Source organism: Zootoca vivipara, chromosome 3 (genome assembly GCF_965207765.1).
Source record: "Zootoca vivipara chromosome 3, rZooViv2.hap1.1, whole genome shotgun sequence".
In the NCBI taxonomy this organism is placed as follows: Eukaryota; Metazoa; Chordata; class Lepidosauria; order Squamata; family Lacertidae; genus Zootoca; species Zootoca vivipara.
In genome coordinates this window covers 19,705,294-19,731,518 of record NC_142586.1, presented here as the reverse complement: position 1 = coordinate 19,731,518, position 26,225 = coordinate 19,705,294, and the positions used below count along the sequence as shown (strand labels likewise).

The 26,225-nt window shown below is 43.9% G+C and overlaps 1 protein-coding gene across 3 annotated transcripts; it reads right to left on the bottom strand.

Moving 5' to 3' along the window:
* Nucleotides 1–1,808: 1,808 nt before the first annotated feature.
* On the bottom strand, nt 1,809–25,909 carry FKBP1B (FKBP prolyl isomerase 1B). 3 transcript variants are annotated; one of them, XM_035109969.3, is made up of 4 exons: nt 25,650–25,909; nt 22,862–22,909; nt 3,932–4,044; nt 1,809–2,507 (listed from the first exon to the last, which is right to left on the bottom strand). In XM_035109969.3, exons 1-4 carry the CDS (start codon nt 25,684–25,686, stop codon nt 2,379–2,381), a joined length of 327 nt encoding a protein of 108 aa, XP_034965860.1. In that variant the 5' UTR covers nt 25,687–25,909; the 3' UTR covers nt 1,809–2,378. The 3 variants fall into 3 exon arrangements, with proteins under 3 accessions (XP_034965860.1, XP_088521781.1, XP_088521782.1); XM_088665655.1 differs by having other exon boundaries at nt 25,559–25,815; XM_088665656.1 differs by lacking the exon at nt 25,650–25,909 and adding an exon at nt 23,155–23,186.
* Between the last annotated feature and the right edge of the window lie 316 nt (nt 25,910–26,225).

Sequence of the window (26,225 nt, the reverse complement as noted above, 5' to 3'; positions counted from 1 at the left end):
TATACTTAAGTATTCACGTTTTTAAGTGGTGTGCATCAAACAATCCACAGAAAATGGGATAAATACAAAAATGATCAAACAGCACTACATTAAAATGCTTTTAAAACCTTAAGTTTAGCAAGGTGGGTACCTGTCTCATCTCAGGAGAGCATTTCACAGCCTTGTCCCCACTATGCTGACTGCATAGTTCAGGGGTCAGCAACCTTTTTCAGCCATGGGCCGGTCCACCGTCCCTCAGACCTTTTGGTGGGCCGGACTATATTTTGGAAAAAATATATGAATTCCTATGCCCTACAAATAACCCAGAGATGCATTTTAAATAAAAGCACACATTCTACTCATGTAAAAACAAGCTGATTCCCAGACCGTCCGTGGGCCGGATTGAGAAGGCGAATGGGCCACATCCGGCCCAAGGGCTTTAGGTTGCCTACCCCTGGCATAGTTTATAGTTACGGGCTGTTCATCTGAGCCAGGGGGGAATCAGCAACACAGACTCCCACCCACAAGATCTTCGTGATCAGGCTAGGATATAATAGATCAGGTGGTTTTTAAGATACCCTGCCCCCATGTTGTTAAGGTGCTTATAATTTAATTTTCCCAGAGAAAAAACCCACCCCCAATCCTGCACATTGATTCTACTCTAGCTTATGTGTTTCTACTAACCTCAAGTGTTAAAGCTAAGCGGGTATCATTTTGGTCAGCCTGAATAGGTTCCATCACTTACAGATTGCCTAGTTGGGCTTGTGTGGCATATGAGTTCCAAAAAAAAGAGCAGAGATAAAAATTCATATGGCAGGAATTGTAGCTCAATGGTATAAGAAGGCTCAGGTTACAATCATGCACATCAATCAAAAGGACCAGATAGCAAGTAATGGGAAAGGACTCTGGCTGAAACCTCAAAAAAACCACTGCTTGTCAGAACATGATGATGATGAGCTAGGCAAGTTGAGTTATCCTGTCCTTTCCCTTTCAGTACCCGCTACATCAGGCATCCCCAAACTTTGGCCCTCCAGATGTTTTGGACTACAATTCCCATCTTCCCCAACCACTGGTCCTGTTAGCTAGGGATCATGGGAGTTGTAGGCCAAAACATCTGGAGGACCGCAGTTTAGGGATGCCTGCGCTACATGCACACCTCCCCCAAAACTTCTGGGGACATACGTGGGGCCACAGCTAGGAGAAAATAAAGTCTCGCTGTGCAAGAAGAAATCTGACAACTTGACACTGGACGTCGTCCATTATTTACAGAGCATATTTTGAGTGTAGAACATGGTATCCTTTCTTAAAGACATTGTGTACAGGGTTTTAATTATTCAAATACAGTCAATCCTTGTTTTGCTCACATTGGCAGGGCCCACGTAAAGGGGTTTGCCCTTTTAGTGATGTTTTTGTGTCACTTCCAGGTTTGGCACTGGGTGCGCATGCACGATCGGACAAACGTTGGTTGTTGCCTGTAATACATGAAAAGCACTTGTTTCTGGACTTCAACCAAAGCACCAAAGCTCAGTGGCAGGACACCTGCCATGCATGCAGAAGGTCACAGACTCAATCCCTGGCATCTCCAGGTAGGGTTAGGAAAGAGTCCTGCCTGAGAATCAGGCAATATAGACAGTCAGTATAGACAATATTCAGATAGAGATAGACTAATGGTCTGAATCAGTAGAAGGCAGCTTCCTGTGTACCTATAGTAAGATTTTGGTTATTAGATCCGATTATTCCAAAACTGCAGCAATGTTACCAATGGAGTGAGAAAGAATTATCGCGCTTAAGTTTTTTAAGTGCTTAAAAAAACGAGAAAGCAAAAAAAATCCATAAAGTATCAAGATTTTATTTTTCTTCTTGGAAAGTTATCACGTGAGATGTTTTCTTTAAAACAGCAGCAAGCAGAACATACAAATTGAGGGAAAAGTGGCAGCGCAGGTAACTTGGTTTGGCTAATGCCCACTCGTGTACGAAATGTACACTGGATTTCTGAGCACCCTTGTGTGTGTTTTTCTTCCTTTAAGTGTATAAGGCAGTGGTTTTTTCAGTAAGTAATCTCTATATATTTATAGGTTTATATATATGTATATATTTATATATAGTTTCAATCACAATTTTGGAGCTTCACATGCAAATTAAAATAAAATGTACAACTCAGATGTAACAGCCATCTTTTTTTTCTGTCTCTACAGCAAAGAAGCATCTATTCAGGGGCAAATTCTAACACTAATAACAGTAAAAAAGGGGGGGGAAGTGGGAAAACAACCTCAGGATAGACATGGTTGGTATGAGAGTTTGAGTGAAAATGATGGAAATTCTACTGAAGGTGCCTCCCATTGAGAGGAAGGGGGGGGAATGGTGGTTATCAACAGGTGCTTTTAGTCAGTTGCCTCTTTTTACTCTATCCTAAGCAGCTCCACGTCAAAAATCAAAGTAGCGTTGGGAGGGATGACTCCGGGATGCCCTGTGGTTCCATACGCCATGTCAGGTGTACAGGTCAACTTTGCTCTTTGTCCTAGGCTCATCTGGCATTTTTTTTTAACGATAGCAAATGGGAGAGAGAAAACGAGAAGCAAAAGAAAACATTAGAACATGTCAGCAACGCAAGCATTTCAAGATGTGCTCTATGTTAAAAAAAGAGTGGTTTCAGTGAGGAAGTCACAGGTCATAATCTCCATCTTTTAGATCAAGTAATAGGGGTCAAGATACCATGCAGGAGGGGCGACTAACCTGTGGCTCTCTAGGTGCTGTTGGACTGCAAGTTCCATCATCCCTGACAACTGGGCTGCTAGGATATGAAGCCCAACAACCTCTGGAGAGTCAAAGGTTTCCCATGCTTGCCATCTAACAACCAAACACCACCAGAAAAACTCAGGAATTTGCAGTAGTGCTATGCAGAATGGTACTTTGGCCAATCTGCCAACAGGTGGAAATACAGTATATTAATGACATCACACTAATCCCCAATGCAACAATCCACTAGGTGGAGCCAACAGACACTTGACTTGACCAAGGCAAGCAATTAATTGTGGGATATCAATGAGATGTTGGATGTCTTCGGATGACAGAAACTGCACTCCTAGAAACAATTTCATTGGTGTAACACCACTGAACATAAGCGAATGAACCTCTGAGTAAAACACGCATGAGGGTGAAAAAGTGCCATCTTAAAAGTAAGGTATTCCTCACATACGCTGAATAATTTTATCTGCCACACTCCACCTGGAGGTTGTATATTTGGTAATACGGTATAGCCGCTTCAGGAATCTAAGAGGTAAAACTTTGCTCCAGAAAGAGCGGAAGCAGCTACAGAGGCACTCAGTTGATCATACACCTGAGGAAGATACAGTCATGAACAAATTCACTGCACTAAATTCAGACTTTTCCTAGGATGTTTAAGGCCTATTCACATTGGCTGTGTGGATTCCCAGCTGATTGAGCCTGCAAGAAGGCAGTTGCCAAGCATGTTGCTTAAACTGAATTTACGATGCACTACTGCGAACCTAAATCACTGGTCGATTAATTTTAAAAGGTGTTATCTGATTCATTCCTTAAATTACTGCAAATGTAGGTTCTGGAGCATTTTCAGAAGTGTAGCAAAAGTGGATCTCTGCTGAATTCATTGTGAGAGCGGGAACATAGCCAATTGATGCTCCGACAGGCTGAAGCAGGAAGTGCTGGAGGAATGCCCCTGGGTTCCAAAATCCTAGGCATGTCTACTCAGAATCAAATCTCACTGAGTTAAACTGGACTTCCTGCCAGGTAAGTGTGTACATAGGATTGCAGCCATATCCTGCTGAATGCTGTTTATATTCAAAGCGGCATACAAGTCCATGCACATTACACTCTGCTCCGAGATTATAAATATGACACTCTTCCCACTCTTAACCCCTCATTATTGTACTGGTTCTATCAATTCTGAAAAGAGCATCAGCATAAACCTGCATACCTGTGCTGCGCCTTCCTCAAATCCTTTAATGACCTCTTGCCTGCCGATCTTGAACCTGAAAGGCTTGTTTCGATCTCGGGAGGAATCAAACTTCTTTCCGTTCTGTAGCATTCCTGCCAGAACACAAAAACAGCTCCTGTTCCAGTCAAGCCTGCTGAGTTTCTGAGATGGTGGCACATATGAAAAACGGCTGCCAAAGTCTGAACAAAACAGGTATGCTCTGCTGGTTTTTAAAGGCTAGGCTAGTAAACCCACATACAGAGTGGTTTGCTGCTGTAGTTATCTGGGTGGTGGTAATTCAGGCCTAGAGATCACTACCAAGCCTTGGGTCACCTAATGCTGGACACTAAAAAGCAGTACAGTGGTACCTCGGTTTATGAACACAATTGGTTCCGGAAGTCTGTTCATAAACTGAAGCGTTCATAAACTGAAGCGAACTTTCCCATTGAAAGTAATGGAAAGTGGATTAATCTGTTCCAGATGGTCCGCGGAGTACTTAAACTGAAGCGTTCATAAACTGAAGCGAACTTTCCCATTGAAAGTAATGGAAAGTGGATTAATCCGTTCTAGACGGGTCCGCGGAGTACTCAACCTGAAGTGTACTTAACCCGAAGCAAGGGTGTAATTGGTTCCCAAAGTCTGTTCATAAACTGAAGTGTTCATAAACTGAAGCGAACTTTCCCATTGAAAGTAATGGAAAGTGAATTAATCCGTTCCAGATGGGTCCGCGGCGTTCGTAAACCGAAAATTTGTAAACCGAGGTGTTCATAAACCGAGGTTCCACTGTATTTTGTTCCCTTGGTTCTGGTCTGTTGCAAGAATGAGTGACCAATTTCTTACCCTCCCAGCAATGCTGTTGCCTGCGAAGACCCCCCAGAGTTATCCAGACAAATTGGCAACTAGGGCAGCCGACACAAGACTATCCGGTTACAGACAAACAAGCTGCACTTTATATATTCAAGAGAAAAGATGACAAAAGCAAATAAGTAAACAAAAAACAGAAGTTCTCAATATTCCTACTACCAATAAAACGACAGAGGCTTTTATTTTTTTTAATATACTGAATTTTGTATATTTATGCCAAAATGCTTCGGAGTCATGATGGACTTTCTAATGTGAAAAGAATTAAAATTGTAGGCGTCAGCCAAGAGAGAAAACAATGATAAATAAAAATTTCATAGACTGCTGTCATGTCCCTCCCTTGCTTGTCTTTGTTCTAACCTAATGTGTGCATACATTTTAATCAAATTGATTACATAGCAGTACCGCTATGTTTCCCTTGCAAATAGCACACGTTCCTGAAATCAAGAACAAATAGAAATTGGCAAGCCAGAATACACTCTGTAAAGTCTGACCTTGCATTATGCAGGTTGAAACAAAGCCTAGAAAATGCAGTGGACAGCTGCGTAATGTATAAACTTTTTCTACTAAAGGCCAATGTGACCACATTCAGCATCACTTGAAACAAAAGAAGTGTGCAAGAGAAACCAGTAGAAACACGACAAAATGTTGGTTAAAATGGCACACAGATATATACACAGCATAACAAACACACACAAAAATATAATGACAGAATAAAATAGGAAAAGGATTAAGGCTTTCATTAGCATTCACAGAATATATGGGGTGCTCCTGCCAGCCAAAATGAGTGCCAGGTGTGCCTCTGTGCCCAGTGGAGTCAATAAAAGTCTCTGTATCTAAGCATAAAATGAATCATACCTAATCCAATATAATCTGCCATCACTTAAGGAAGATCATCACTTAAGTAGGGAAGCATGTTCAGTCCAAGGACTGCATTCCCTTGTGGGCAACTTTCCAGGGGCCACATATCAGTGGTGAGTGGGGCCAGAGGCAAAAGTGGGTTGAGCAATGAATGTATACTTTATCTTTGTATAGTAGGGTAGTTTCTACACATATTCTATCCTCCATCCAGGAAAGCAAGACGCATGATCAGAGCAAGGGTAATTGAGGGGTGTGGCCTAAGGGGAGTCCTGAGGGCCAGGCAGAGAGACCTGGAGGGCCACATTCAGATTCCAGGTTCCCCATGCCCAACATAGAGGTTTCCCTAGCTGCATAGTGGAAAACTTTGCTGTGGGAGATATCTGGTGATGCCCTAGAGTGGCCCTGTTCTGGATGGGTATCATTGTACATATTAACCTGGTCCTGGGGAATCCTTAAATTTCTCAGCTGCTCATAATTTACTCAATTATATTCCAATGTTGTGGGACTTAATGAAGGGGCAACCTAATGTTCTCTGTCCTCTCCCACCTGAAACAGCTATCCTTAGCAGGTGGCATAAACAGAACAAACATTTGGACATTTGGGATCCATACTTGGAATTGTCTGAATGAAGTATATGCCCAGAGGCTCTGCTGGAGCCTACTCCCCACCCTTTCCGCCCCCTTCAAACAAATGTCATGACAACAGACTAGAAGAACCATAGGCAAATATACCTCACCAAGAGCTTCCAAAATTGAGTGGAACTTAAGAGTCAAAATAGATGTGACATGGTAGCCTTGTCTCGTTTAATTATGTATCTGCCCCACTGGTGCCTAAAGAGAGGGGTAATGCCTCTCAGTTCATTCATAGGCCACCTTTCCTCCAAGGAGCTCAAAGGAGCATACATAGTTCTCCTTCTCCCTGTTTTAGCCTCACACTGAGAGTTAGTTTAGGGTGAGACTGTGATTACCAGACTAACACTGTTAGTCACCCAGTGAGCTTTATGGCCTAGAAGGAATTTGAATCCTGGTCTCCCAGGCCCTAGTCCAACACTTTAACCATGACACCTCACTGGCCCATTCTGTGGCCGAGGGAGCCAAACATCCCTTCTTCTTACCTTCCTGACTAATGTCATTCAATAAACTTTTTCTCACACATGGTTCCAGTGCTAGATCTGAGCTGGCCTTGGGAAAAGAGCATCTGGGGTGACAGAATGTGAAGCAGTAAGGCAGGAAAGTTTCCACTCCCCTCATCTACACATCCCTTCCTTGTAAGTGAATGGAGCATGCTTATGAACAAACACAGCAAACCCCCCCCCCCCCGCCGCCTGCCCCATCACATCATGCTCAGCATATGACTGATTCCTTCGCTAATCCTGTCTACTGACAATATGGCTGAAGGGCAGTCACACCTCAAATAAGGCTGAGATGCTTAACTGTACCAGATAAAGCTGCACTGGTGATGTGCTGACTCATCCCAGAAACTCAGAAGCTCAAGGATACTTGGAAAAAAATTAATCTGCAAGGAGACAGTATGAACATCTGCCAAAAATCCAAATATAGCTGCAGCTGTTTTGAACCACAGTCTAAAGGAATGTAGGAACACAGACCTTTTTGCTTCTATTCTGAATACGTGCTTTACCTGGTCAGGGGAAGTTATTCACTCATGCTGTTTCCAAGTAAAATTCTCATTTTTGCAAATCTCAGTTGCAGTAAGAATACATTATCGGTTGTGATTTTGGGAATGACTATTCTGCCACTTGCTATTAATAGTCTTTGCTGCGAGCCAATCAGCATTTTAACAACCCAATATGGCTTCGGCTTCTGAGTTGCTTGTCATCTCCAGCACAGACAGGCACCGAGTGCAAGTTTTTGCAAGGCTTGCAAGTTAAATGCTCCTGCTCATGTCCTCTTTTGATCCATGTAGCACGTAGGGACTTCACATGGAGCCTGTGCCTTTGGCTGCTTTGACAACTTTGCTTTAGAGATGTCAACCGGCAATCCTGCAGCACTGGATAATGTGTCTGTAATTAACATTACAAGAGGCCTTGGGACATTTAGGTGCTGAAAGGGGAATATGATGAAATTGGGTGGTGGCGGAGCACGCTTTACAGAACAGGGTTTCAAGTAATTCACTAGGATGGTCAAAATATGCTTAACATTGCTGCGTTTCCAGTCCATTTGATGTCACCTGCCCTTTATTTGCTGAAAAAATATTTTACTCTCCTCAGTTCATTGTATTGTGTTCATATATGCATAAACAGCCCAACCCAATCTTTATTACGATCACTTATCAGCCACTAAGTTACAGTCAAACAAATATGATTACAAACTGCAATTTACCAGTCAATATAAGAATATTAGAAATTAAAACATAGCAAAGGAGAAGGATATGTGTGTGCATTGTCACACATTCACAGTCATACTTAGAATGGATTGTTGTGTGCTAGTATCGTTGGTAAGAAGATTTAATATAAGCGGTAAATGTAAATATAAACTGTGAACGTCCCACTGCCCCAAGCAAATAGGTGAGGCAGGGGGAGAAGAAATAAGAGAGAGGTTGCAGGTCTTTGCCAAGCATCCCAGGAAGACTCAGGTATGCTTCCTTTGAAACATTCCTGCATTTAGCCCAAGAAACAGGACACATTTGACAGATCACACAAACCTTGGCATAAATTGTTTTTATACATTATTTTCCCCATATATATTTTTGGATCAAGCTGGATTTTGGAAAATCGGGAGACAAGTAAAACCAGAAACTGATCATATAGAGAAGGAGTTCAGAGAAACCCCTAGCATGTCAACAACACATGTGAGAAGTCTGCAGAGTCATGCATTCAGCTAGGGTGCAGAAGAGCCCTATAGACATTTATGCATGGAATCCTCACGGTAAGGGGGATTCTGGGTTCTCTCACATGGAAGAGAACACATTGCACCCACATTGGTAACTTACTTTGGGTCTCTTCTCACGTTGGCTGAATGCTTGGTGGGGAACATGACCAGAGAACACAGCAACAATGGGCAAAGTTAGCACATGTGCTTTTAAAACATGAATGGGTTCATCAGAACCTCTGCCTGCTATATAAAGATGTTCGTGTTGACACCTCCATATCCCTGGCCAGAAGTGATCGTGCAAGGACTAGGAAGTCCTACCCACCCTGCACACAACTGCCATTTAAATTTTAATGATGGTGCTGATCCCTTTTTGGGGCAGGGGGAGTTTAACTCAGTCACACTCCCCTCCAACTACTGAATCAGGGACAGGCCTATTTAACTATGTAGCACTTCTTTGTTCATGCACAGCTGCCATGAAATGACAAGTTGTGGCAGAGAAGCAAAGTTCCTTTGACCACTATATTGAATCAAGCACCATGAATAAACCACATAGCAATGAGCTGAAAACTGAGATAGTTGAAAGGCAATGCCAGAATTTAAAGGGAAAGTATTTGTTATTTCACCTGCCAATTTGCCCTTTGCTCACTCATCTGTGAGGCCATTGGGTTGGGGCTGGGAAGAGGAAGAGAGTATGGTGTCAATGGAGGGAGCTGCCATCTTTTCTTTTGGCACTGAAAATGCCTACAGTCTGATCAAGAGATCTGAGATGCTCCTTACAGAAGGTTTGTCTGGGCAAATCAGGCCTGAGTACCATGTCTGCAATCAAACCCACAATAACAGTAACAGTATTTTATTGATCCTCCCTAATCCAAGTGTCTCTCTGAGACTATGACAATCTCCAATTCTCTCTAGACCACATGCAGAAAAAAATACCAATAACCAGCTGGACTGATGATAGTCCTCTAATTTGATCTTCATTTAACGTATCAACAAAAGCTGTTGACTGACAGTCTTGATTTGTTGCACACAGCGAACAAGCAACTGGACACTTTAAAATGCACATGTGGTGCGCACAGCTGATGAGACCAGTTAAATGGATGACATCTTCTATTGCAGCGTGAGCACAGAGTGGTAGTTTGGTGGTTAAGCAAATTATGAGGCTATTCCACCTTGAGCACTGGTGTAACATAACTGCCTAAAAAGCACAATCTGGGAAAGCGTTTATTCACAATCAACTCACCCAGGGGTCTCAGGTAAACCATGATATCTAAGCCATAGCCCCTACTGTCTTCTGCAAGAAGGGGATAATATGATCCTACCTGAAAATGTTGTTGTAAGAAATATTGAGATAATGTATGGAGAATGTTTTGAAAACTCAGGACTATATAAATGTGAGGTATGAGTTATTGTTCCTGAATACTGCTTGTGGCATGATTCAGAAATGTGATTTAACCATTGATGCAATCTGTATTTTCATTTTTGTGGTTATGAGCAGCTGCTGCTCAGTTATTTATTTATTAGCCTAATGGATTCCTAGACGTGCAGGAGACAGTTACAAAGCCATGCAAGACACACACTTTAGGGTTTCAGGAAATCCTAATCTGCACTGCCAGAGAACGTGATGTTATAGATCATGTTTTGCAAATATGCAAAATGTTTTGAAGAAGGAGCTACACTTTTATTTGAACCTGTCAAAATTAGAAAGTTCAGTCTTTTCCATTTTTCTAAATAATGTCGTCGGTCGAAGCCACATATCAGAGTCCTAGGTGGTCTATTGTTTCCTAGCTTTAATGCAATCTTTGGATGGGTATATAGCAATTTCACCATATATATGCATGCACCTGATGAGGGCTTCCAATCCCCCTAACTATTTGGCAAGATAACACAGGCAAGCATCCTATCCTGAGGTTAGCAAGCTCACAAGGGGAGGGAGGTGCTGGTGCGTATGCCTAAAAGGTAAGTAAAAAGAGGAGAGTTTGTGTTTTGGAAGCATTTTTTATGTTCTTGACAGACAGACAGACAGACAGACAGACAGACAGACAGACAGACAGACAGACAGACATAATCCTCTCCAGGGATGAACTTTGGGAAATAGCTTCTGCTACCCTGTTTCTCCTAAAATAAGACGTAGCCATAAAATAAGCCTTAGCAGGATTTTTAAGCATTCAAGGAATATAAGCCATACCCCGAAAAAAAGCCATAGTGATAGGCTTGTAGGTTAAACTGTACCATAAATAAAAAATAAAACATCCCCTGAAAATAAGCCATAGTGTTTTTATTTTTTTATTTTTTTAGGATAAATAAATATAAGACGGTGTCTTTTTTTTGGAGAAACACGGTAGATGGCCCTTTCACCAGAGCAATTTTGTACCATTTTTAAAATGTGCTTTCATAATTTTCTTTCTTTTACAAATAAGATGACAGATGATTTTTCGTAGTTCTTGTTGCTTAAGATGTACAGGTGTGTATTTTTAATAATACAAACAAAAGTGGACAACAGCCCACCTGAAAAAATGCAGGGAAGGGCAAGGCAGACTACATAACCAGAATTGCTGGAATGTATCTCAGCCAGAGGCATTAGGGAGGCAGGAGGGAGGCAAAGGAGAGCCAAACTATCACTTCTGTATCTTACTTCTCACCCCAAGGAAGATCAGACCTCCATTCAAACTTGTAAAGTTACCCAAACATATATAGCCATTTCCAGAGCTATCCCTTCACAAACAAGCATTGGGAAAGAAAATAATCCCCCCCGATTTGTTAATGAAACAATTGCTTTGATTCAATTCAAACAGGAAGAAAAAAGCATGTTGTGTGGGAGATCTGTGACTGGATCTCTCAACACTGTGAATTGCATCCTTCTCACAGACAACGGTTTACCCAAGAATGAGACAAGGGTTTTGTGTAAGGAGTTACCATTGTCTTTTGGGCTTGCTAACGGGGAATACTGCTTGCAAAGCTTTGAATGGGGAGCTAAAGGTGTCACTCAAAGGCTGACTGGGCAATTTCATCCAGGCACTGAATAGACCCAAACCTGCTTAGCTTCAGTAAAATATCTTCAGGTTAGGCTGCACACCTAAGAGAAGGAATGAGGCATAGGATTAATGCTGACCCTTACTGGGTGAGTCTATTCAGAGGCTGCTTGAATGTCATCAACTGGTAGATCACCAATACAACTTCTGCTTCATAATAACACCAATGCTATGTTAGAAGATTGGCAGCTTCCTGAAGACAACAGAAATACAAAGACATTTTCAAATAACTAGGCTTCCCAAAATAGCTGCAGACACATTTGTGTGGGAGAATACAACAATAGTACACACTGTGGGTAGTGAAATACTAATTTTCTTATAATAATTGATTCACATTTGGGGATGACATTCAATCCAGAAATTCACAAGCAGAAGGTGTTGTGTTGGATTTGTCTCATTCACAAAAATACTCCAGACTTGACATGAAGATGTTAAATCTATGGATCAGAGCTACTCCTATAATTCTCAATTAGCAATCTCTATCACAGCTGCCACCCTTCCTGGTGCATCTAAATTATACACAATTTCAGCTCATGTGCAAATCATAATTTCAAGCTTTCCTTGATTCAGAAGGGGGAGGAGGTGTAACCACAGAACTCTGAAATGCCACCTGCCAACTAAATGTGGCAGATAAATATTTTAACAGCAGCCACTTCATGCTGGGAAACTTGGCATGGCTGTTGAAGACAATCAATAGCACCACGACAGAAATGTGCATCCTGTATGGATTAGCTCAAGAGGCATGCTGGAGCGGGGCGGGGGGACTCTGACAAGCAGGACAGGATGGCGTGTGCTAAAATGGCAGAAAACAAAGTACCCCCTGGTTTACAGCAGTGGCAAAAACCTGTCTTGTGGGATTTGCTGCCTAGCTTAAAGAAAAACACCAGTTATCACTGGGGATGGGGTAGGGGAGAATCTGTCCCAGGCAGCAAAAGAGGCCAAGATGCTTAGGTCTAGCTTTCACTGGCACAGAGCCATATATGCAATGAAAGGCTTAAGAGACCTTTCAGCTGGTGTCTCTGTGCCAACAATAGATATGAGCAGCAAAAATATTTACAGAACTAAAGTGGGATGAGACCAGAAGGTGGGAAGTCATGCTGGCGCTTAATATAAACACAAGAGCACCATTAGAGAGCCTAGTTGTGACCCATGTTGGCCTACCACAACCCGCGGGGAGCGTCTGCACAGGGAGCCCCGACAGATGGGGAAGAATGACTCAATCCAAAATTCATGTCACCTCCTAGCACAATATCTCTTTTCACACATGCTGTTCTGCCTAGGCCATCCCTTGCCACAAGGGATATATTAATAGCAACAAGTTCATACTGTACATACTGTAGGAACGCAAGCTCTTCCAGAGCAAGGGTGAAGTCAGAGCTGTAAAAACCAAAGCAAACCATTTTTTAAGAAAATGGAACGAACATTCTCCATTTGAATCCCCCACCCCAATCAAATCCAGTGCTTTCACAAAGATGGTTTTACATGGAAAGGAAATCCAAAAAGCTCAATAATGTTATGCTCTTAGAGCAAGCAGGCCAGGAGGTAGCTGTACAGCGAGCAATACTAGAAATATCTATATGTGGTGTTAGAAACTGGGATAGAAAAGCTAGGGGCCAAATGGCTTCTGGGACCTGAATTGTGGGTGCCAAAGCATAATGTCTAGTCACCACTGGGGTGTGTGTGTCAGAAACACTTTTATTATTTTGATAAGCATGAATTAATACCCAATTCACATAAGTAAATATCACATTCTTAGCAGAAATTGTTAATACATGTTTAATTTGGTGTTTACAATAAAAATACTGGTACCATGCTTTAGTTTTCAAAACACTCTACTCTTTATTGTTAAACTCCTTAACATACTGTTTATCCTTAACATATACTTCAAGGCTTCACAGCACATATATTTCAGTAATACATGAGTATCGGCCAGGCGCAAAAAAGGGCACCCAGACATTTTGAGGTTTTTGCAAATAAAGAATCTTTAGGCACAACATGTGCCTGGCACCCTGCTAATTTCGAACCCTGTCTATATGGCTTGCTATTCTCTCTGAATCTTTGTTGATTTTTAAAATATTTGAGTTCAAACATGTATCATGATGTGCCAGTCAATACCTACAATGGGAGGCCTATGCAGGAAAAGGGCCTTGATTCAGTGACAGCACATGCCTTGCATGTAAAAGGTCCCTAGTTGAAACTGTGAAGCTCCTGTTATTTTTGCTACTGGATGCTGCATGTTGTAATCTTGTTACATTTATAGTATTGAAATGTGTGTGTGTGGGGGGGGTTATGTTATGATTGCTATAGGGATTCCACTCCAGATTTGTGTAGGGCTTTCTTCTCCTGAAGATATCCCGCAAGGCAGCAGAGGTTTAGGGTCAGAGTTTTCCTTCTCCTAGATGGGCTACCTTCCTAGGTTGAAGAGTCCCACCTGCCCTGGTTAGATGGTGCGCTGTATGCCTCCTTCAGGCAACTCCTGCAGCCAAGCTGGTGCCAAACGTATTGCTCTGCTTTCCTTTGGACCATATCAGCAAGGCCGAGATAGCAGTCTTGTCATCTGGGCAGCCCAGGACCTCCATACCCCATACCTGCCAAGTCCTGGACGGAAAAATCCAGGATCGGCAGCCCACAACACCGGAAGTTGCGTAGACGCAACTTCCGGTGGCGCTTTGCCCTTCTATGGGCACCAGAAAATGGCGGCGCCAGCGCCGGAAGTCGCTTCTACGCATGACCGGAAATGCGTAAAAGCGACTTCCGGCACCGCCACCGCCATTTTCTGGTGCCCATAAAAGGGCAAAGCGGCACCAGAAAAATGGCCGCCGGCAGAAGCAGATTTAAGAGAGAATATCGGGATAAAAACCTAAACGGGAGACCGCCGGGAAACGGTAGGAAAAAAGGGATTTTCCCGGCGAAAACGGGATACTTGGCAGCTATGCCATACACACTGCCCAGCCTTGCACCCTGGGGACATCATTTGATGCTACTATCACGGCAGTTTGACTTCACCCCCAGAGACACAGTCCATTCTCTCGAGACAGATGGATGCCAACCAAAAAAAAAAATTGTTTTTCTACATAATTATGAAATTGTTACTGTGTTGTTTTGCAGTATATTGCAGTATATTCCATATATTCCATATATTATTATGAAATTGATTGTAGTGCTTGCTTGAACTATTTTCTTCTTTGCTTTGCTGTAAGCTGCTGTCAGCATGATTTATTTTTTGGGGGGTGGGGGTGGAAAAGCTGCAGACACACAAAATCAATGAATGAATAATCTCTGGTAGACCTTGTGGGTTAGTAACTGGAAAACCATTGTCAGTCAGTGTGACTCTATATATGGCAGTTTCCAGTGCTTCACATAAGCAGATTCCTCTATGACTAAGGACTTGTGCCGGGACTAATCATGAAAAATACAATATCACAACAAACACATACACAAACACTACACTTATACTTTTACCATTAATTTTCTGAATCATTTTATGGACTTCCCCTTTCCCCGCTCTTTCTTATTTCCAATATATTCTCCTCTTTAGCAATTTATCTTTCTCCCAATTTTATTAATCCTTTTCATTTTAATTTCCTTGCTTAAAAATCCTACCCCTCCCAGACCTCCTCCTGCCACAAGGAGACTCCAGAATAAGGTAGGACAACAACCAATCCTTTTTACAATCGGGCCCCACCCCCACCCCCACTTCCCCTCATCCCATCACCCCCCTCTAAAGTATATTTTTAAGGCCATACCAGCCATGCACTGCAGTGTGAATGTACCTGGATGAGGGCTATGAGAAAAGGGAAGAGGAAAGACTGAAGTTGGCGGAGATCCCCTCTTCTACATGTAGAAGAGAATGGGTCATGCTCAGAGCAGTGCTGACTATAAGGGTTAAAACCACACTGTCAAATTCTTGCCTCAAATTTCCCCGCAAGTGAACCAATGTACAAACAGCAATAAATGCCACTTATTAAAACAACCACACATGCACAAAATCAGGACTGCAACTTTTAAAACAGAGAAATCTGCCAAGTCAGCAGGTGCCAGTTTTAAATGACGACGACACATTTAAGTTGGTGGAGATGGGAGCTAAGATCACACTTTTAACAAGTTGGTCATGTAATGCTGCTGTAAAAACGGGGTTAAAAACAAAATATTGAAGATGGGGATTCAACAAGAGGTGGTGTGTTGCAAAAAGGTTGAAGCAGTGCTTTTCTTCTAGGAAAAAAAGGTGTGGGTAGTGTGCATACCCTTGCGTGCCCCCAGAAAAAAGCACTGGATTAAAGCAACTCAAGGATAACTATACCGCAAGAATGCAGAATGCTGGTTATTATGGGGCTAAAAGCAATATAGAGCAAGTAGAACCATAAGGATTTATAAAATCTGCCAGTGATTCTGGAGCAATATTTCATTTTAATTAGCCAAATTATATAAATACCGGTATGTGTTTCACAGGACCCTAATATATACATACATTCCTAATATACATATACAAGTATTGCAAAATAAGCTTAGCCGACATAGAATTTTGCTCAGTTTCTGCACAATGAGAAATGCATGGTAACCACAAATTCCATAAAAGCACTAGCTACTTTTAAAAATACAATAACCCTTAAGACATATTATGTAATACATTGTCTTCAGCAAAGCACAGCATCAAATACAAGGAACCCCCTCGGAGGTCCATGCAAAATATGATTCCCACTGAAAATACAATATTGCTTTTCAAAACTGGTTATTTAGGAACACAATCCCCAGCCACCCATTTTATCCTCACAACAAAACCCAGTCAGGTAGGTTAGGTTGAAAGTTACTACAAAACTCTTTGTGGAGAGGATACCTGGATTGACTATGCATAAATAAACGTACAGTATTGCTTGAGTATGTGTACTGCATATCAAACTTAATAAGAATGTACCACGGGACAAGTTACTGTAGGTATATGTTATTCTTGTATTTACATGAAAACCAATAAAAATTATTTGGATTTTTTTAAAAAAAAAATTACTGGCCCAGGATCATCCAGTGAGCTTAGTGTATCAGAAGGGGGTGGGGTCACCCCAGGACTCCCAGCTCCCACAATCCATCATTCTAATCACTACACCACACCATAGACAGAAGGACAATAAAGTCTATTCCTTTTTATTGTTTGTTTAATCCAGGGTTTCCCAAACTTGGGCCTCCAGCTGCTTTTGGACTACAATTTCCATCATCCCCAACCACTGGTCCTGCTAGCCAGGGATGATGGGAGTTGTAGTCCAACAACAGTTCAAAACCCATGTTTGGGAAACTCTGGTTAATCAACACTTCACAGAAAAAAAATGGCAATGAATAATTTCCACTATCGGCCATGTTGATTGTCCATGCTTAGAAACAAAAAGATGTCCCATTCATTAAACAAAAACAAAAAAAAACCACCCCCATCCCCAAACACGGCTAAGAAAGTGAGAATGACGGCAGGATCAGAACAATTCTGTCTCATTCCCGTTGGCCGGTATTAACTTGTTCTACTGACTCAGTCGTTCTGTGTGCCATATTAGCAGCTGTCCATGCTAGCTCTTCAGGATGAGAGAGAGACTGATGCACCAGGAGATACCTAATCGCACCAGTAATTATTCACATGTTATCACCTCTGTGACTTATTTCCAATCACACATAGATACATTTCACGCTGTGATATATTTTTCACACATAGGCTGCCCCGATGGAAAGAGCATAAGGGAACAGCTGCCAGCTCCACAGCTAGAGAGGCTGTCTGTCTTCTGGCAGGGTTCCTGTACACTGAAACAGCTGCACAGACAGGCAGAAATGCAGCAGGTACAGTTTTACCCGGCAAGGAGTCGTAGCGAAAGGGGAATCGGCAGCCACTTAATTATACCTTGCATGCTGCTGTTCAAGCCACCCTGACAACGTTGCAACCTTATCCACTGCTTACACACACACACACACCCGTATCTCAAACATTACAGCAGCACCAGGGCTGATTGCTTCACACTGTCTTTCACACTTACAATGTCTGACACAGTATCCAGGTCTAAAATAGAACTTGGATGTGATGTGGTTAATCAAACCAAACACAGTTGGTACAGGGCTGGCCCCAGACATTTTGCTGCCCGGGGTGTAATGGCATGTGCTTCTTCTCTCCCCGCCCCCCCCACCCGCCAGCTCAAGGGGCACAGCACCAAAGGCTTGCCAGGTCATTTGGCACCAGCGGTAGAAAACACCACATTTCAGGAGTAAAAACACAACTCTTTTATTTATTTATTCACTCATTCAATTTCTATCCTACCCTTCCTCCTGAAAGAGCCCAGAGTGACAAACATATTGATGACGACGACGACAACAACAACAACATTATCCCAGGGTGCCCAGGGAGGGTGTACTTTAGCCATCAAATGCCTGGGTAAACAAGAATGTTTTTAAATTTCTCCTGAAAGTCAAGAATGAGACACATGTCACCAGAGAAGACAAATGGAGAACTGCCACTGAAAAGGCTGTGTTAAGGGTCAATGCCTGCCAGGCAGCTGCCGGTAGTACAAGCGTCCAAGATGGTTGACGTTGGGGAAGGCACTCTTTTTAGTGTAAGTTCCAAGCTATTTAGGGCTTTGTATACTAGTACTAATGCTCTGAATTGGACCTCACTGGCAGCCAGTGCAGCTTTCAGGACTGGGGTTCCACTGGGTTCCACTGGGCTGTCCCACTTATCATCTTCAAGGGCAGCCCTACATATAGCCAGTAGCCAAGATGGGAGGTTACCAGAGCATGAGCAACTGAGCTATCGCAGTAGCTGGAGAGTCAGCTTAAGTTGGGCACAAGCACTCCTAGTTACAGAAGTCACTTGAGACCCTAATGACAAATTGGAATCCAGAAGTACTCCCAGAAGTATTTGTTTCTTCAGTGGGGAGATGCAAACCTTCCAGAACAGGTTGTACACCTAATTGCTAGACATGGGAATCACCCACCCGCAGTGCTTCTGTCTTATTGGGATTCAGCCCTAATTAATTGGCTCCAATCCAGCCCTTCACGGCTTCCAGACACCTGTAGAACACCTTCACAGTCCCTCCCGATTACGATGGAATGGAGATAAAGCTGTGTGTCATCAGCACACGGGTGGCACTGCGTTCCAAATCCCCAGATGACAGCTCCCAACGGTTTCATGTAGATTTTAAATAGCTCAGGAGACAGAACAGACACTTGTGAGACATCAGAGTCCCAAAGCCACTAAGCTGAGCAACAATCTCTGAGTACTATAGCAATACACTTCTTCCAGGCATACCTGCAGAACTAAAGTCCAGAGATTCTTCAACTCCTCACCAGACTACTTCAGACAGCTTAGTCAGGGAGGTGGTTGGGCAGCCTCCCAAGTATAAACCAAGTATAAACCCTCACATCCAGTTCCCAGATAGACTGACCTCCTGGGGAGAATGATAAAACTTTTATGGATCACTGCCCTGTCCCCTCCACGTCTCTCTAACCTTGACTGAATCTGTACCTTCATGACACCTAAAATGAGCTGCCTGAGTGGCCACTCCACTCTACCTCATGGTAGGGTTTGGCCCGATGAGAAAAACGCCAGCCTTCACCTTCCGTAGAAGACAACTAGATCTACTCTTCACCAAAAAAATAGTTTCTTGGTAGTTGATTCAGGCACAATCATGCTTATAGTTGCAGAAGCTCAATAACATGGCTCATTCACACGTATACATCCAGGGTCGGCTCAAGACCACAAAGTGCTTCCCTCCACCAGAGAAGAAGTGAGTGATGGTCTACATCAGGGGTCCCCAAACTAAGGCCCGGGGGCCAGATGTGGCCCAATCGCCTTCTAAATCCGGCCCACGGACAGTCCTGGAATCAGCATTTTTTACATGAGTAGAATGTGTCCTTTTATTTAAAATGCATCTCTGGGTTATTTGTGGGGCCTGCCTGGTGTCTTTACATGAGTGGAATGTGTCCTTTTATATAAAATGCATCTGGGTTACTTGTGGGGCATAGGAATTCGTTCCAATTTTTCTTCAAAATATAGTCCGGCCCCCCACAAGGTCTGAGGGACAGTGGACCGGCCCCCTGCTGAAAAAGTTTGCTGACCCCTGGTCTACATCATGAACAAGGTGGTAATAAAGATCTACACTGAGAACGATGTGGGAATCTACATTAGGTACAAGAAGTGGGGGAAGGTCTACTTTGGGGGGGGAAGGGTAAGAGAAGACCAGCAGTGCCTCCTATTCACCAAGAGGGCGCTCTAGAGGCAGCACTGATGGGGGGATGCCAAGGAAGAGGCAGATCTGGCCTCCAGGAAGTGTTTCACAGCTGTCGCCGACCCTGTAGCAGTGGCAGCAGCAGCAGTGGGCGAAGCATTCCTTGGAGGCTGGATCAGCTGCCACTGTTAATCCTGCCACCCAAGGTGATCACCTCACCTTGCCTCATGGGTGGGGTCAGCTCTGTACGCGTCTTAAGGAAATTCACAAGCATACCATATTACCAGTTTAGAAACAGTACAAAAGACAACTGAAGAGAGGTTGAAAAAACAATTCAAAGTGAACACCTAAGGCAGAGCCCTTTTCACCCAGCTGGAAAAGCTTGTCAAAACAAAAAATGTCTTCAACTATTTCCGGAAAATACTGTGAGTGGATGCTTGTCATATCTCATCAGGGACGCTGCTCCACATGGTTTATCATGCTGTATATTTCCCCACCTTCCTACCCTATTATTGGTGGGAGGGGAAATGCCCAACATGACGACGTTGAGACAGGGAAAGTTTTGCTACACTATTATGAGGGAGAGGAAGTCAGTTTTGCTACACTATTATGAGGGAGAGGAAGTCTGAGACAGAGCTGCTGCTCGGAATATTCAGAAAATACTTGGTTAGAATCAAAAGACGTTTATGGAGTGAAAGACATGCTACTCTGTACTTAATGCAGTGCAGAAATAACTTACATTATTTCAGGAATACAGAACAGGAACTGGAGGAAAAGAAACAACAAGGAAAAGAAACCCACAACAACAGGAGCCAGTGAATAATCAATGAGCACTCTCACTTACAAAATATTGCCAGAGTTGTCTAATTACTTTCTTTTTTTGGTGGCACAATCAATAAACAGTAACATTTTCTAATAAAGTTGCCTTCCTTACAATTCCTAATTGGTTGCAATGGCTGGGCAATTTCCCTCCATTAAAGTCAATGTCTATGCTTGGTGGCTCTTTTTTCCCCAATCTTAAGTGCACCGTCCCATTTCCACATCGGCTTGCAGTAATCCCTTTTAAACTCTGGACAAAAACATATAGAGACTGGGGTGTAACAGGGTAGGGCATACTTATGTGTGCTCTGCTAATATGCGCAGGGTCTGGGAACAGAACCACCGTGCAAAATGGTAGCCGCCTGTATGTATTTTTATGTACATTTCTCCCACACATTTTTGTATGTATGCAATTTTGCCTAGAAAATACATTTGTACACAGAGTTTCTAACAACACTTATTTTTGCACAGTATCGAGTAACATATGTTTTTGTGTGTGTCCACCCTTTCCGCTCAAATAAAGATTTGGCATTTTTTATGTTTGGCTGGTGAGTTGCAATGCAAAATTCAGAAAAGTGTGTATTCCTGTCACACTCCCATGGGTGCCAAGAGGTGTAAGTCTCTCACCAAAGCCTTCACTAAGGATACCATTGAGGGGGTGCAGTGTAGTGCAGTGCAAAGAAACTGGGGAGAAACACAAGGTTCAAAAAATGATCTAGAGACAACCCTCCCAAGATCACTAACACAGGGTGTCCCAGCACCACGTAGCTCAGCAATCATAGAAGACTAGGTTTAGGAATGAAGAGCTTTTCCCCCAACAATTGGAAGGCTCAAGAGGGAGACCTTTAATACTGCAGTCTCCTAAACTACATCCTAACCTCAGCAGTTCATTTTCAGTTGTCTCACAAGGACACCCTTGCAGAATTGGGCTGCAGAACTCAGAACAACTGAGCAAACTTCACCACCTTTGTTTTGTCTTCTGCCAAGTAATGCTCCACAAGATCTTACTGCAAAGCAACTGTCTGGGGGTGGGGTGCTTTTCTCTGTGTGCCACATTATAATGGCAGAATCCCCCCCATCATCTGGATCTACCTGCAGTTTTGAATTTTGCACCTTTTCCCAGAAAAACCACTGGTGTACATTCAGCACAATGCAGCTTCCTGTTTTCTACCACTGCAGCAATCACACTTCACAACCACACATGAAGAGCCTGCGTGCAAACAGCTGTATGTGCATGATGGGCTCTCCTCACAGAAAAGCCAGCTCTTACTCAGTGCTCTTACCCTGAGTGCTCCCTGGAAGGACAGATCGTGAAGCTGAGGCTCCAATACTTTGGCCACCTCATGAGAAGAGAAGAATCCTTGGAAAAGACTCTGATGTTGGGAAAGATTGAGGGCACTAGGAGAAGGGGACGACAGAGGACGAGATGGTTGGACAGTGTTCTCGAAGCTACGAACATGAGTTTGACCAAACTGCGGGAGGCAGTGCAAGACAGGAGTGCCTGGCGTGCTATGGTCCATGGGGTCACGAAGAGTCGGACACGACTAAACGACTAAACAACAACAACACTCAGTGCTACGACACTATCAGCAGCAGTAACAGAGGTGGGGACAGACAAAGGCGGCTCTGCAATCTATGTGGGCTGCTACCTGCACACACACTGTCCCCCAGACACACGCATTAAAATTGCCCTACATTACACTCCACTTCTTCATGTGGATTTTCTTTTAACACCCTGCTTCTTCAGACTCCCTCAACCACACCCCAGATTCTTGGGTTCCACTCTTTTTAATGCTGGGCTCTGCCCTGTAGCCTATGGACGTTTGAAAGCGAGTCCCATTATTTCAGGTTGGGATTACAGGTGAGTCCCAGCTCTTAGTAAGCTGAAGACCACTGCACCCAAACACTGATAGGCTTTCTAGCTGCTCTCCACGAATAACATCATAAGTGTTCAGTATGTACTGAGCAGTAGAGGGAAGGGTAAAAAACAGCAAGGCCAGAGTGGAGTCATTTGTGCTGTACTGAAGAAATCAAGCTTCTGCTTTGCCTTCTGTAGTGATGACAACATGAATAGCCAGACTACAACCTCTGGTCCTTTTTATGAAATGGGTGGGGAGAGGGAGAGAAAAGCTAGAAGGGTCAAGGTACTTCATTTAGTATAAGAACCTGAGCAACAATTATCCGAATTCATGTAAATCAATAGCATTTTGGATAACCTGAATGCCATTATACAAAGATGTAGGACATCACGAATCAGTATGGAGAAATGAATATGGTTGGACTGCAAGCGGAAAATAACAATCTGAAAACACAAAATGGTCTATTCATAATGGAATTTACCTGTATAATGGACCACACATGTCTGGCCTTTCTTTGGAAATGTCCTTCCTGTTTAAAAATATAAACAAACACATATGTTAAAAATGCTGTAGAATATCCTTTAGGGAAACTGGATGTTTAAAAAGACAAAGCAAAATAAACTCATTCATATCGAAACCTACATTAAATACAAGATAAAATGGAAATTGAATAATTTGGGTTTTCTGTCTTAAAAACACCGACCAGTGTAAGAAAACAAAGGTGCAGAGGCAGAGATGGTGTCATGCAGTGTGGATGACATTGTAATCACATACCTGTAGCTTCTGCTAGTCTCGCCCTCCCATAGAGTGGCTTATATGTGCCATTTGGAAAGAAGGGGGAACAGATTTCAATTTTCAGTGACCATCAATTTAAACAATACAATTGGGATCATTCCTTTAGTACTGATCCTATGAAGCCTCAGACATGGCAGAGCCTAGAAACTAAAATAGTGTGTTTTTTAACTAAATGACAACCATACCTAAAGGGGGCCCACAAATATGATTTCAAATAGCAGTGACCAAAAGCTTGATTTCGGCCAGCTTCTAGTTTGCTTCATCACAGGACCATTTTCAACAAAGTTATCCGTGACGAAGGGAGGCAAACGGCAGTAGGATGTGCCTTATACTGGGATCATGATGCCTTCCACTTTGTCCCTGTAAAATCCTTTTGCTGAGCATCTGGTCCACAGGGGACACACTTTATTTGTAAGCAGGAAATGAGACAGCTTAGTTTTGATCGGCTACCTTAAGCACAAAAGAGCAGCCCTGCTCATTCAGACCAAAGACCTAGAATAATAGAATTTTAGAGTTGGAAGGGGACCCAAGGGTCATCTAGTCCAAACCCCTGCAATGTAGGAATATTTTGCCCAACGTCGGACTGGAAGATATTTCAAAACGTTCTAAAGTTGTTGAGCAAAAATAAATAAATTGGAGCTATTTTTTCAGGTAAATCCTGAAAATGACACCGCTGACATGGCTTGCCATGCGTCTGGATTTTCCCGGACATTTTTAGCGATTTCTGCCCAGACACTGCTTCCAAATGCGGTATTCTGGCTATGTCCAGGAAATTCCAGAGGTATGGCAACCCTACGTGAACCCACAATCCTGAAATTAAGAGTCTCACGCTCTACTGACTGAGCTATCTAGTCAAGCATCCTTTTCCCATGGTGGCCAATCAGATGTCCCAGGGAAGCCCACAGGCAAGACAAAAAGGCACTTATTCACCTGCCAAAATCTGTAGACTATTGTCCACAATAATTATATTCACCAGTCTGGGGTTGTAAATCTGGTGAAACTGAAGAGTTATGCCTGGCTGAACACACTGTAACCATTTTAGAATGAGCAGAGCATTTGAGGTTTTACAGGATTCTTCCTCTGTGCTGTGAGCTGGGCTAAATTGCCATCGTTCTATTGTATACTGTATTCTCAAACCAAGCTGCACCATGACGAAGACTTCAAAGTCAATGTCTGGCTAATGACTAAGTGGCACACATTTCCTTCATGACAAAAAGCTATCTCCACATGTTACTGTCAGCAACAAAACCCTGCCAATTCCCATTCACTGATCACCCCCACCCCGTTACATCAGGAGTTATTTGCTTTTCCACCTCTGTAGTTGCAGCAGTGGTCTCTTCAATAAGAGCCTTCTCCAGGTTTTCACAGAGGAGCAAGCCTGAAGCCTCGTCTCTCTCCTGAATGGAGAGGCTCACATTTTAAACAGGGAAGTACAGCGTACTATAATTTGCTCTTGTTACTAAATTACTTCACTGCGCTTGGATTTATGCAGCTGTCAGCAAATGCCATTTAAATATCCCTAATCGCTTGTGGCTGCCGATGCTGCTGCCAAAGAAGCAGAAGACTGCAGCCCACTGATCCACAGAGCCCTCTGGGCATTTTCCCTCATTATGTTGCTCAGGACAGGCACCCTCCACCATATTCTAAGTCAGGGAGTCTCACGTTCCCCCCCCCCACCTGACAGCAGGAAAACACAGCTTCCAGCCCCCACCATATATGTATGTATATTTGCATTTAGCATTTTTTCCCACGCATTTTGCATTTTAAAATTCCCGTTCTGAACATCCTATAGGTTCCACTTTCTCCGATCCTCCCTGATTCAATCCCCTGACAGCTAGAGAAAGAGACAGTCACCTACCCACTGAGCCCTCTGACCTCAAATATCCCTCTGAAATGATAGGAAATCCGATCCCTTCGTCAGCCGCAGTTGGGCTGAAATATACTTTACAAGCTTGGCAAGATGGACAAGAGTGATAGCCAAGGCAGGAGAGAGCCAAAGAGCCACAGGGTACTGACCAGGGTGTGGAGAACAGGAGGAGGCGCTGCACCGAAAATGAGGTACCCAGAAACCCTGAACACACACCTGCATTGCACTGAGCTGGCCCTCAACAGCTCCGTCGATGGAACCTGAGGCTCTTAATATCAGAGTCGTGGGTTCTAGTCCCATGGTGGGCAAAAGATCCCTGCATTGCAGGGGGCTGGACTAGATGTCCGTTGGGGGGTCCCTTCCAACTCGACAATTCCAGAACTGACGTTGTTCCACCGTTACCAGGAGCACCCCTACTTGGTACGGTACCATTCCCTGGCCAAAAAACTCCCCTTTCAGTTCATTCATCGCCAGAGGCTTCACCACCACCACCACCCTCCTTTCCCCCATAGGCACCCAGCTCCTCCTGCAGGATGCTGCTTTGCCCTGCCGTCCCTCTGTTCCCTGCGCCCCTCAGCCCGAACCCGCGGCGAGAGGGGCACCGCACCGTCTCCCGGCGTGATGGTCTCCACTTCCACCCCCATGGCCGCAATGCTCCCGACGCGGCGCGCTCCCGCTTGGCAACCTGCTCCCCGCACCACGCGCCGCCGTCCTCCTCGGCCGGTCCCGGCTTAGCGAGACCCTCCAGCCGGCGCATAGCTCCCCGCCCCTCTTCGCAGCTGACGGACAAGCGCCTCCGGAGCTGTCCATCAGCCCACCCGGCCAATGGAAAAGTGGGGAGGGGGGCTACAGGCGCCGCCGTCGCCCAATCCCCCCGCGAGGTGGCGGAGGGGAAGGCAGGGCGAAAAGCGTACCCCAGCCCCTTCCGTGGGGAGGAGCTCGGCGGCGGAGTAAGAGGCAGGTGGACCGCACTGCAAAAAGAAAGGCTGGCAGGCAGGGTGCGCAGCTTGCGGAATGAATGCAGTCTTGTTTCCTTGGGGAAAACAGGCGCTGCTCCTTTGGCAGCGCAGAGTCTGGCTTGCCAAACGCGTGCGTGGAAACGATTCGGCATTTTAAGTGGCGGTTGGGTGGCCATATGTCATGTGACATCCCTGCATTGCAGGGGGGTTGGGCTAGATGATCC

Coding starts and splice junctions, on each gene's coding strand:
- FKBP1B (XM_088665655.1), bottom strand. CDS start 25,799: ATGCGCCGGCTGGAGGGTCTCGCTAAGCCGGGACCGGCCGAGGAGGAC. Junction 22,910..25,558: donor CATCCTGCAGGAGGAGCTGG/GTGCCTATGGGG, acceptor ATTTTTAAACAG/GAAGGACATTTCCAAAGAAA. Junction 2,508..3,931: donor TTGAGGAAGGCGCAGCACAG/GTATGCAGGTTT, acceptor AAAAAATGCCAG/ATGAGCCTAGGACAAAGAGC.